This window comes from Eptatretus burgeri, chromosome 18 (genome assembly GCF_056783735.1).
Source record: "Eptatretus burgeri isolate ZD-2024b chromosome 18, Ebu_testis_v1, whole genome shotgun sequence".
Lineage (NCBI taxonomy): Eukaryota > Metazoa > Chordata > Myxini > Myxiniformes > Myxinidae > Eptatretus > Eptatretus burgeri.
In genome coordinates, this window is record NC_140978.1 from 16,645,998 (window position 1) to 16,660,000 (window position 14,003).

The following is a 14,003-nucleotide window of genomic DNA, read 5'->3' on the forward strand; positions in this document are numbered from 1 at the left end:
AGATGGTGGTGAGACTACTGGTGTAATGGACAGCTTGCTGGAGGCCCTGCAGACCGGAGCCGCATTTAGACGCAAGCGTACACCCAGGCAGCCAGGTACCGATTGCCTACGTTTTCTTTTACCACCTGCCACTCTCTCAATCTGTGACCTGAACACCCTTCCACCCCACTTCACACCATTTGCTTTCCAAAATCCCTTCCTCGTATTGCTCCATACCGCAGCTCAGCTGCTTCTGCTGCATTCTTGTTACCTGATGGGTTTGGAAAAACATGACACATATATTATATAATTTAATTAATTAATGAAGTGGTGAGTCTCATCTCTCCAACTTGCATTGGGATTTTTTTTATTTATTTCACCTTCCTTGCTTTTTCTGGTGATGTGTTCCAACCATTCGGACCACCTTCCAATCTAGCTTTGACAGTCATCTGTGATTTTGTAGTAATTTCCAAGAGCTGTTCTTTAGAATGACTGCTGTTCTAGATTGTTCTTTAGGCTGTTCTGCAAGATTTTTTTGTTGATGTTGAAATTTTCTCGTCAATTAACTTTTGCACCGAACCCAATTGGACACCTGAAGATCATTTGAAGAAACCACACACTGCAGGGAAATTAATTATTTCTATCAAAATGGCTTTTTATCTCACTTGCAGCCTGGGGCCTGGTTATAACTTCGCAAGTTTGCCCACGAGGTTGTTCTGTTCATGCAAGGTGTCTTTTTGCAAAAAAGGGCTTTTCATGCTATGACATGAAAGTATATTAACAAACAGAAGATGTCACATTGGATGATCGGTGCATTCTTCTGCCATACATGTGAAACTTTTGGCAGGCGTTATATTGTACGGTGTGAGAAGGAAGAGTGTTGGATGGATTAAAAAGGGGTCATCGTTTTTGGGATTGTGATGGAAGAGCTGGAATATCTTAAAATATTTTATGCTTATTGCATACTTAATGATTGTCATCATTCTTGTTTTCCCCATAAGGGAACATTATATCACCACGTAAGCTGTTATTCTTGCACGGAACGCTGCAAGGAAGTTTGTTAGCAACTAATTTCTACCCATGTCTTGTATAGGCCACACCACAGCTGCCTCACATTGATAAGGCCTCCTCTAAATCCTGCCTTCCAGCTATAAGCTTTCTTCTTTCTCTGTCTTGCACAGTCCGAGAGCATCTTAGCTACCTTGTACTTTTCCCCATTGTGTTGAGCTTGGGGCAGAACATCAGAATACCCACATTACACAGGTTCAGCTGTTGTACTTGTTTGTGTTAATAGTTCATTTGAAGATAACTGTTGGAGGATTGAATGCAGAATTATATTTTGGCCAATGCAAATTATGGAAAACAGTCACTCTTTTGTAGGGGGGGAGGAGAAGGGTATGTGGGGCATAAATGATCAATTCTACTGTGATTTTGGCCTTTAGGCACATGTTGTGGGATGAAATGTACATCACAATCGTTGAGCCCTCATTAGGATTTGCATAACCTAATCGATTGTGCTTTTCCACATGTTATTTTCAAACGATCGATAAAGTTCCAAGCAAGAAATAGATTTTTCAAAAACAAATAAATAAAAGCTGTTTAAAACTCGACAAATGTCCATGCCATAGAATCCGTTGATAAGTTTCTTTCTCATTCACGCTGGAGGCCAGTTTTCTTTCACCAGAGGGATTTAAAGCTCAAAACTTTTTTCCAGTTATTTATTGCATCCAGGAAAGAGCTTTTGCTTTAGTTTCACTTTCTGCAGGATTTTCCCCGGTGAATGTGTTCCTTATCTGGGGCCAGAAATGACCCACATAGTGCATCTATTCAATGCATTGTCCTGCAGCAAAGGTGTATAGAGTGAAGGATAGTTCAGTTTTGGTCGCTGTCCTCGCACCTGTTCATACAGATGGACTTCAACACACCAAAATGTTTGTTTTTAAAACTGCTCTCATTTATTTATTTGCATGCATCCTTAATTGCTATCTCCATTAGCTTTTGTTTTTTGTTTTGTTTTTTCTCCTTTGGAATTTCCTTATCCTGATGCCTTTTATTTCATCATCTTTTTTTTTTGGAGACTTTTAACATTCTTTTTACTTTGTATGCTTATTTTTTCTCATAGCTTGTTCCTTGTTTCTAGCCTTTTCCGGGTGATCTGGCCCAGTCTTGTTCATCATTCACTGAAATGACCTCTCTGAAGCCTTGGATAACCTTATTTTACTCTTTGCAGAGGACTCCACTTTATGCAGTATTGTATGGATGATGTCTCAACAACAGGACGGTGACAGCGGCTTCTCTCTCCTATTACATGGAAAGGATCAGATGCTGGCCTGACAAATTGAATATGTCATTCAATCTAGGCAAATCTCATACTCTCAGCTTATCCCTCTGGAAGGATCATCTCATCAACCCACCAATATATTTCCACAATCAAACGTTTGAAGGGGTTCTGTTGCTTGAGTCGCTGGGCCACTCCATCAGTCATGACCTCTTCCTTGCTGACCATGTATTCAAGCTACCTCCAAGACCAGCCATAAATTGGGCCATCTTCCATTATGCAAAGTAAATCATTGGTAAATCAGAACATCTTATGACCAACAAAGTCTTTGTTCATAGCTCATTGGAATGCTGCTCTCCCCTCTGGGCCAGTGCCCCTGATTCTCATATATATATATATATATATATATATATATATATATATATATATATATATATCTCTCTCTCTCTCTCTCTCTCTCTCTCTCTCTCTCTCTCTCTCTCTCTCTCTCTCTCTCTCTCTCTCTCTCTCTCTCTCTCTCTCTCTTACATAATTTGAATCTCACACAAAGAAGCTGAAGCACAAGACTTATTGCTTTTCCATTTCCCACAGATTTGCACAATTTTTTTTTTTACGGCCTCCATTCCTTTCTTGCTCCAACTGCTCTTTCAACCTTACGACCCTCCTGAGTTCCTCAATGATGCACACGTTCTTTCAGCAATGACCTCAGAAGGATGAAAGGCTGTCAACCCAACCTGGTGTTAATTCAGTGGCAAATGGGCCTCGAACTCAGGACCATAAGAGCCCAAGCCAGCCACCCTAACCACCAAGCCAACACCAGGCTTACCATCTCATGTCATCCTCCATCTCTACCATTCATCCTCTTACCTCCCCTCCCTCCCTCCCCCATGAACCCATCCCTATCCAAGTACTTCTCGTCACTGGTTTCTTTTTTCCTTCCATTTTCACTCTACTCATATATTAGCCCACGCTCGCAAATTGAAAAGTGGGGTGAAGCAATCGGTCGCGTACATGTCTGCATTTTGTTATTCCCTTTCCTCTGCAACCGCTTGTCAGATTGACACAATTTTCACTGAAGATTGAAACTTGGCTCCTGTCCCATGGGGAATAAGTGTGATTGTTTTGATGTCATAGGTGCCTTCGTTATGATGTCATAATTGCATACTTAGAAAGCTGACCAAGCTGACCCACTCTCTGCAGACCTGGATAAAATCACAAACTGGTCAAACACTTGGAACATGTTTTTCAAACCTGACAAATCTCACACCCTCACAGTGTCTCTCTGAAAGGACCGTCTGGTACCCCCCCCCCACCCCCAATCTACTTTCTCAATAATTCCCTTGAAGAAGTCCTTTTTCATTCAAGCTTTTGGGCCTCACTATCTGCCGCGATCTTTCTTGAGAAAGCCACATCTCCAAGCTCGTCTCCAAAGCCAGTCGCCGACTGGGCATCCTACGTTGTGCAAAGTCCTTCCTTGGCACACCTGAACTTCGAACCACTTAGAAAGCTTTCTTCCGCAGTCTTTTGGAGTACTTCTGTGTCTTCTGAAGTATTACTTTTATCAATATGTAAGTCAAAGGACTCTTGGGTAAAGTGAAACATTACTGACAGCCAATTCGACGATAGCATAAAAATTAAATATATAAAACACCAGCATCAATTATAATTGAGAGAACATGAATATAATTTTTCCACATCCCCCCCTTTTTTCCATATCAGGAAAAATTTGAATAATTATATTACACATGATCACCATACCATTCCCCCCATTCATGATCACCCCGTTCCGAGCAGTGTGACCACTCCTTGGCTTTTTTCACAAGATCTTGGCTATTCGTTTTTCACCTTGGCGTATCGGTTTTCTATTTTCATCGCTTTTCCGAAACCTTGTGAATTCTTGGCTTTTTTCATTGGCTCACCTTGGCATTTCTGAAAATGAGGAGTGGTCGCACTGGTTCCTAGAGGAGAAAAGATATCCGTTACACAAATAGTGTCTGTATAAATAGTCTCTATCTCCATCTCCATCTATATCTCCATGTCCATGTCCATCTCTCTCTCCATGTCCATGTCCATCTCTCTCTCCATGTCCATGTCCATCTCTCTCTCTCTCTCTCTCTCTCTCTCTCTCTCTCTCTCTCTCTCTCTCTCTCTCTCTCTCTCTCTCTCTCTCTCTCTCTCTCTCTCTCTCTCCCTCCCTTCCTCTCTCCACCGATCTCTCTTTCTCTCCCTCTCCCTGTCTCGTCCCCCTCCTTTTTCTTCAATCTCATGACTACTGTTAAGGCCTTGTGTGCTTTACCCTCACGAGACTTGCATTGCTCATTTATTTTATCGATCCATTTTCTGCCCACTTTACAAACCTCGTATATTTTTGCAATTTCAAGTGTTATCTGAACTTGGCAGTTATTCCAGCTCTTTCATTTTATCCCCGTGCATTCGCCGTAAACCTTGGTGTCACGTTCTTAATACACAGTTGAGGCTCATTGGGGAGCAAAATGAAAGAAGACGAGGTGGGTTTGATAGACACAGAAGAGCAGAGGAAATAAGCAGATAGTGTATGTTCATGCAAGCATGACCTGTAAGAAAAAAAATCATTTTTATGTTCCCAAATAGCCGAGGAATCTGAAATAGTCACTAAACGAACGATCAAACGTAAAGCATTATGATATAATTTTAGGTTTCTAATTGACCTCCTGTCGACCAATGAAATTCCATGAGATAAAATCCACGTTTTTCTGCTCCATATGCACATCACCTTTCTTTTGTTCTTCCTCTTTGTCACCAAACTTCATCCACCTCCAAGGTTTGACTCCTTCCTGGTTTCAATTCAGAATTACTCAAGCATGAAAGGAATCTCATAAATGAAAGTAATTTTTTTACCAAAACCACCAATGCCAACACAAACCCTCCCGTAATATTTGTGTTTTGGCTCACGATGCGTGTTGCAATGAAAATGAGAGTAAACATTCTAGAACTTTAGCTGCAGTGACTGGTATTTTTAAAGAAATATAGTATATACTGTTTCATTTCTTCTTTTATTTTTACCCTAATTACGAAAGAATATGAGCATAAAATGCTTAATTGCCTTCAGCCCACTGACCCTTTTAGTGAGGTGAACTCTTTGCATGCTTATTTGTATTTCGAGTCTCAATTTCCATATTATTTCACCAATATTCTTTTGACATCATCATTCCTGTTATGACGTCTCCTTTTGTTTGCCTTTACTATACTGTGTCCACTGAAAGAACACGCTGTGGATACCATTGTGCTTTAATTGTTGTCACTGAATTATGTTTTTGCTGAACCTACTCGCATGTAGTTTAGACCCACAGCAGTGAAATAAATCTTTTATTTAGAGTGTTGCTCCTTTGCTTGTGGGTTACACAACATGTAATAGCCAATGGCACCTCCCTTTGATAAGGCGAATTTAACCCTCTACAGGGATCCACATGCATGTTGAGTTCTGTTTTAGTTCTTTCTTTCATTCTTTTTCTTTTTTGATATACAGCATTAATGCTTGTGCAAGAGTGAGAACACTGAATGGATCAGGATGCAGCAGAACAAAAGGATCATTAGAGAGAGAAGGGAAACACCAAGAGCAGGGTTGAAGGACAGAACAGAGGGGTCTTGGACAAACAATGGGTATGGTGAGGAATTGGGAGTGGTGGGAAAGGACTCATGGGGTGGACAATATGGATACAGAAGGAAACTCTCGGTACGAAAAAAAACTGGAAGTTTGGAATTGGGTGAAACTGAAGGGGGTTAATGAGTGTAGAAAATATAATGGTTTTGGATGGGGGACGATCTGAGATATGGCGATGGACATCGGAACTTGAATAGTTTTCCTCCGATTTTTGTTATGTTGAGTTTTGTCGATTATATCGTCGATGGGAACACATTTTCTTAATTTACACTCGATACATAAATGTGGAAGGTCAAGGTCATAAGGCATTGCGAAAAGAACATGGCCAACATTGGATCCTGGGCACCAGAGGAAGCTTATCCTTGGCGATCACTTTGTGATTGCAGATACCTCGTTAAAGTTGGTGATGTTTGGACTCTCAACTATGAATCCTCATGTAGGTTCATGTTGTTTTTGTACTAACATGAATTATAAGTTTTTATTCTGTAATATCTCTCATTTTTTTTTGGACAGTCATGTGGTGTAGGCTATACTGGAAGAATTGCCTTTTCCTCCATCTAACTTTTTCTCTCTCTCCATTTTTCTACATCTCCCTTATTTCTACATCTACATTTTTTTTTACACATACAGTGGCCTGCAAAAGTATTCACCTACCAATAATGTCGCATTTAGATGAATTACGAGTATGTAGAAATAATTTTCCAAATGAACATTTCTGTTCATAACTGAAGAGATAAAACTAAACCCTGTTATAGTTGAAGGAGGTCACATGTCAAAAATACCTGCAAAAACATCTACAAATCAAAATTCACTGCTTGAAAAAGTATTCATCCCCTTAGGTCAGCACTGGGTGGAAGCACCTTTTGCAGCAATGACTGCGATGAGTCTTTTTCGGTAGATCTCTACCAGCTTTGCACAGTGAGATAGTAAAATCTTTGCACCTTTTTCATGTGAAAATTGCTCCAATTCTGCTAAGTTTGATGGGGATCATCGATGGACTGCAATTTTCAATGAAATGTAAATCTCCTACCCAGTTTCAGATTCATGGTTGACTCAAGCAGGTTTTCATCAAGGATTCTCCTGAACTTTGCACCATACATTGTCCTTTCTGTCCTGACAAACTTGCGAGTCCCTGCTGAAGATAAACAGCCCCATGACATGATTCTACTACCACCGTGCTTGACAGTAGAGATGGTGTTGACTGTGTGATGTGCAGTGTTTGGCTTGCACCAGATATAACGCTTCAATTTCAGCCCCAATTAATCAATTTTAGCTCGTTTGACCACAACGTTTCTCCAAATTCCTGTAGTATCATTAAGATGCTTTTTTGAAAACTCCATACAAGCTTTTAGATGTTACTTTTTCAATAATGGCTTCTTTCTTGCCACATGTCCATCGAGGCCTGCTTTGTGAAGGGACTGGGATATTGTTGATTGATGAACACTGACCTCCATCTCGGACATAGAACCTTGCAGCTCTTTCAAAGGCATTGCTGAATATGCAGTGACATTCCAAACCAGTTTCCAAACTGTTGAGTTTGGATGGGCCACCTGATCTGGGTCGAGTCTGAGTGGTATGATATGTCTTCCACTTCTTAATGATGGATTTCATCATGCTCAAAAGATAATGAGCGACTTTGATATCTTCTTATAACCCTCTCCTTAACAGAGCTTCTCCATCACTTTATGTCTGATTTCTTTGGAAAGCTCCTTGGTCTTCATGTTTGCCTTGTTGGTTGACCAAGTGAAGTTGCACCTTAAAACTCCTTCGATAAATAGGGGAGTTTAATTTAAAAGTTAAACCACTGATTTCTTTAAGGTGAAACCTATTGCACTTATTTGGTCCTGAAATGATTTTTGGTTTGTTCAGGAAGCGTTTGAATACTTATGCAACTGAGAATCATCCGATTTTATCTGTTAATCAAACTTATTCACATTCTATCTGCATTTTTTATCTTTATCACTTTGGAATAATTTGTGAAGACTTTTTTTTTTTGGGGGGGGGTGGGGGGGGTGAATACTTTTGCAGGACACTGTAACTTTTTTGTCGGACTTACAAAGATTAACCCCAAACAATTGCCTTGAGGTGTCACTCTAGCAGCAACCATTTCAAACATTGATGAAACAAAGAGATAGCCAACATTCTTTTTGCAATATTTATTTGTACTGACATAAATTGTACAAAAAGAACATTACTTTTGATATAATCCTCTAATCTAGTATTTGCAAGTGTTTCTTCAAAATGAGCTGTCTTCATTAATATATGCGCAATAAATGTGTTTTTTGAGTGTTTCTCAGTCTAATTATGAACACTTTTATAAAAGTGACAATTTTATATTCCCAGATGAATTCTCTGTCGAGCTCATTATATATATATATATATATATATATATATATATATATATATATATATATATATATATATATATATATATATATATATATATATATATATATATATATATATATATATATATATATATGTTTATTTTACATTAACCATTAATCTAATTATTTAATGTGTTTTTGAGATATATACGACTCTGGATCTGTGCTACATGCGCAAAGCAATCATCTTGTCATGACCTGACCACACACACACACACACACACACACACACACACACACACACACACACACACACACACACACACACACACACACCCGAGGTCAAATGCACAGCGTGCTTTGACATGTTTGTAAGGAATGTCACATGGTTCTGCTTTTTTAATGACCTTGATTGCCAAAATAAGGTTACAGTGTTTTAACACTGCTAAGGTGATCAGCCTTTAAATGTGGGACATGCTTCAGTCAAAAGAACAATGTGTGTGTCAGTTGTACAAAACATACAAATCCCTTTGTCGTTCGACTAAATCTGAAACAGGATGGTTAGCCCTTGAGCTCCGAGTCTGGGAGGTCGGCAGTTAAAACCCCGGCCGAGTCATACCAAACACTTTAATATGGTATGTGCTGCTTACTTGCTCAACATTCAGCATTAAACGGATAAAAGCATTGGCAATCCCCATCGGCTGGCATCCATGGGGAAGTAAAGAGGATATTCTGACATAGAAATGTCCAACTGAGTGCGGTGAGAAAGGCGGTGCCATAGTTGTGGCCTCCCTGGTACCGAGAGTGCCCCATGAAGTTGCAGCACTCTCCCCCTCCCTCTTACCCCCAACTCCAAGCTCAGTCGCTGTGTTTGTCTCACCTAACAGTCCTGTGTTTGGTCTCGTGTCTTTATGTGTGCGAGATGTGTGTATGGAATCTCCACGACGAGCTTTAGAACCTGTAAAAAAAACAACTCTGACAATGTATAGTTTGACCAAAATTGAATGACAGTGCCAATAAGCGACGGAGTACCCAGTGCACAGCAACAAGAAATTTATAATCCAGTTGCACAAAAACACGAGTAATCACATATGAATCCAGATCTAGCTAAACAAACACACCAAAAAGCTTTTAGCATTGAGGACTGACAGTGCAATATCCAGCAGGTAATTGGGCAGAGATGGTATGTGTCGAACACAGTGCACACCGTGAATGAAGAGATGTTGAACCTGAAGTGCGGCCCAAGACTCATTCATTTCTCCTTTTCTGACTGATAGATTCAACAAGAGTGCCACATTGTATCTACAATATACAGCATGTTATCTGTTCATTCTGGTCACCCCTCTTTCCAACTGCTTCTTGATCAAAGTCTCTATAAACCAATGATAGAGCTTGGTCATCAACTGATCGAAGCACAAGACAATTGGTGTTCTAGTCCATATGCATTGACCTGCAGAAGCATAATGATGTCTTCACTTCAAGGTTGTTTTTTTTTTTTCTGTACAATTTCTAGGCTCATGCTAGAATGAGGAGACAGGGGTAAAATGTTCACAGTCAGACAAAACCAATGTGCTGACAGTGGGACAGTGTAACTATAGTTTGACAAAACAAACAAGGGAAAGAATGAACACGAGAAATAAGGAGGAAAAGAAACATGGCCGCCTGCAAGTCAGAGGTTTGGGTTAGTTATGGTTAATGGGGATAGAAAGGTCTCTGGGAAGGATACCATGATGTGGTGGTTGTTCTGCTTGATTTAAGCTGTGGAGAGAAGAGAGGGATTGAACAATCCCTGGAAGTCAGTTCCACAAATGGGAAAAACATTAACAAACTAGAACGGCACTCGGTAGAGCACATACCTCCGCCAAGCTTTACAGTTTACATTTTGTATCCCACTGATAGGCCGGATCTGCACTCGGACCTGAAAGAAAATTTTATCGGCTTATTCTTGTCACCTAACCAACTCCTCCACCAAGTTCCGGCCAAATCCGCGCATAACTTTTTGAGATATCCTGCTATATATTGTTTTACCCCTTTCACTCAATATTGAAGAATCACTTTTTTAAATACTCGTATCCAGATCCTGATCCGAATGTTTACCAAAATCGAATAAATTCTTCCTTATAATACACACAACCTGTCCACCAAATTTCGTTGGAATCCATCCATAACTTTTTGAGATATCCTGCTCACAGACAGACAGACAGACAGGCGCAAAAACATAAGGTCGTGGAGGTAATTATTGAAAGTGGGTCGTAAGCTTGGATTTTTGTGGTAATTAACCACGAGGTTGGGAGAGTCATATGGTGTTAAGAAGGAACACCACTGCAGGAGAAGCGGTAATAGGCAGAGAAAGGCAATAATAAGTAACACCAAGCCATGTGCTTCACTGGTCGTAATTTAATTCCTGTCAATTAGAAACTCGAAAACTAATTTTACTAACCTCACCCACGAGGAGCCATGAGGCACCTGTTGCAAAGTAGGAGCACCTGTAGCTACAGAAGGATAAATAACTCAGATACCATCCAAGAATGGCCTCTTGCACAATATGCACGAGCCACGAGTCTGGGTTGTTAACGTATTTTGAGAAAATGCGAGAACAGATACAAAAAGAGCTATTTGAAGGGGGTCTGTCCTCCTTGTGAGAGATGACAGTAATCTTTAAACTTCAGATTCTACAAATTTCAAGAGAGACACATGTGATATATCCACCCATAGGGGGAGAGCAGTACTCCATTGAGCTACGGACAAAGGCCTTGTGGGCTGTTCGTTGTTCTGATTTTTCAAGGAATCACTTGCAATGAAGGACGATGCCCAGTCTGCAAGGCTGGCTTTGTAGACCGTCTGTGTTGTCTGGTCAGCCCAGGATAGTCTGTAGCTGCTGGTGGTGAATCCAAGGAGTTCAAGAGACTAAACCTCTGCCAGTGGTTCACTATAAAAACACATTGGTGGGTTCACTTTTTTATTTTATACAAGATTAATGAGGCGCAATGAAGAGCGAGGACATAGAAGGTCAAAAGGCAACACACTGACAGTGTGGTGGAGGGTTTGGACAGAATGAGAAACAACATTTATGAACATGAAAAAATGGGAGAGGGGAAAGAGGAAGAAACAATAATAACCCTCACCGAAGGAGAGGGCATCGCACTTGGGTCCATTTGTTTGTTACTTGCAAAATCGAAGATTATTCAAGTATATTTTGTTATTATGCCGGTTTGTGTGTTTGTCATTCGCCTCCACAGGTCACAGTTTAAAACCGTTCTTCACGAAACTTTACCGAGTTGGAGAGGTAGTCGCAACTGAGAAGCCTATTGATTTAGAGGTCAAATGTCATCTTGAGGTTGAATTTGTAAAATCGGCATTTTTCATCCGATTGATTTGAAATTTAACAGGATTTGCATATTGCGTCACTGAATTGGGAAAGCTACTATTTTTGAGGTTCAAAGGTCAATTCAAGGTCAAGCTTCTAAAAATCATCGATTTCAATATGAAAAATAATCAATTTATATCCGATTGACCAGAGCTTTGATTAAGAATGTCAATTTTAATCTTAATCAAATGGACAATTTGGTGTCTCCATGGCAACCTTTGGAGAGGGGGGGTTGATTTTGCAAATTTTGTGCTCTGCACGACGTCTTTTTCTTGTTTGTTTGTCTGTCTATTTGTCCGCACAGAACTTTAGTGTTTTTCTCCGCAACCACTTGTCAGATTGAGAAATGATTTTCACCATCGGCATAACTACTCATGTAGAATGTTTTCATGATAATTATGACATCATACTTGTCATGGTGTGGCAGCCATGTTGGAAAAACCGAAAATATTTGGACCTCTGTATCTCTGAAACAGTATCAACTTAAAACTTGAAACTTGGCACATAGCGAGTACTCCTCATGGGGAATGTGTGATTTTTTAATGATGTCATAGGTGCCTTCATTATGATGTCATAATTGCACATGTAGAAATCAACATCCAATAAGTATGAAAAAATTTTTAGGGTCATCCAGAGATAAAATTGTCCATAGAAAAAAAAAAATGACGTCATCAGTCACGTGATTCAGCAACCATATTGTTTTTTTGTGTATTTTTTAAACCTTCAAAAATATTCTTCTTTGAAATTACTGAACAGATCGAGGCAAAACGTTACATGTGTGACCGCTTATCCATGAGGAACAAAAGATTCACACATCTGATGTCATAGGTCACATTGTTTGGCAGCCGTACTGGATTTACCCAAAAACTGAAGAAAAATATCTTCTCCAGAATGGCTGGACAGATCGAGGGGAAACTTCACACAAATGTTGCACAAGGCATAGGTGTGCAAATTTGTTCAGGAATAATTGATACGTCACATGGTTTGGCAGTCATATTGGAGTTAAGAAAATATTAAATAATGTTTTCTCTGGAACCACTTAATCAATCAGTGTGAAACTTCACAATTATATTCGAGTAGGGATGGGGAATACACCTTTTAAATTTCAGCTTGAATGGACACACGGTCTGGCAGCTAGAATGATTTTTTTGATGTGGTTTCTTTTTTTGTTGTTGATTTTTTTTTTTTAATAAGACTCACTTGAATGTGCCTGGATGGGTTTGGGGTAGAGGAGGAGGAGCTGAATTGTGAATCATATCCAGGTTCCTCCTGATGACTTCATCTTTGCTTTTTGCTTGTTTGGATTCCTTCTGATTACTCCAATGCAGGACTGTACCTATTTGGTCTTCCATTTGATTTTAATTAAATTTATTATAATCCCATTCTGAATTAATTTGAATAATAATAAATGTCATGGGTCAGGGTCAGGTGTCTGATCAAATTGGTTGCATTAAAGCAGGTTGTCTTGGTACCCGGTCATCACCGCCAGCAGTTATAAAGTGGCAGTTGTAATTACGTCTCATTAATTACGTAACACACCAGTCCACCAACGCCACACAAACACCACACAAAACAAGTCCTGATGAGGGTCTGCAATCTCTGATTGCTCTTTTTCTTGTTTGCAAATGAGAGAGTTAGACTCGGTCAGGTCAAGTTACGTTTTTTTGCTTCAACAAATGATGAAGTCTGAAACGTTCGGACCTTGTCATCCTCCATGGCCGATAACTCAAACCATTTTGGTCTTGAATGTTTTATTCTCTTGTACCGCAAACACAGACCACTAGTTTTGTTCTGGAATTCGCAACTACATTTTTACAGCATGAGCTTATGGAGGTGGAAAATATATTACAGGTAGTGATTTGATTGGGATGACATGAAAATGGCATTGTGAACTATTTGCTTTGGAGGCCCTGGAGGGAAGAGTGGGATTGAACAGCTTCAGGCAGGCTGTGTACAAATGGAAGAAAAGAGGAACAAAGTAGTGGAGGTGTGCATTCAGCCTGTATTTGAGATATTTATCAGAAAGTGGTTGCTGGAAGAATTTTAGACGAACCTTCCAAAGCGATCACGGGCTGAGACTTTGAGAGTTGCAAGGATTGAAACATGTGTTTTGTTTATCAGACCAGCATTGAATCGATTCTACAGGAAATGTTAAGACTAAAATGCTAAGGACACACACTCAATCTCTCTTCAACCTGATGATTCACCCTTGTTACGCTCCAACAGGCAGCTCCTACATCATCACCCCTTTTGTGCCCACACTTGCTGTATTTCTTGGGTGGTAAAAATAACAGCATTGAAATTCAAGCCTCCCTTCCCCCCTCCCTCCACACCTTCAATTTCCTTTACGTGCTTTTCCTTTCATCCAGCTACTGCCCCCATTCCTCATCAGGCACCACCAATAGTGGCCAA

General features: G+C 39.9%; 1 protein-coding gene across 1 annotated transcript in view; it reads left to right on the plus strand.

Moving 5' to 3' along the window:
* LOC147008646 (protein diaphanous homolog 2-like) overlaps positions 1–14,003 on the plus strand; it is a 468,186-nt gene that overhangs the window by 409,807 nt on the left and 44,376 nt on the right. Inside the window, exon 25 of the mRNA XM_085863759.1 lies at positions 3–95. Coding sequence (XP_085719885.1) covers positions 3–95 — 93 coding nt within the window. The remainder of the gene's footprint in view (positions 1–2; positions 96–14,003) is intronic.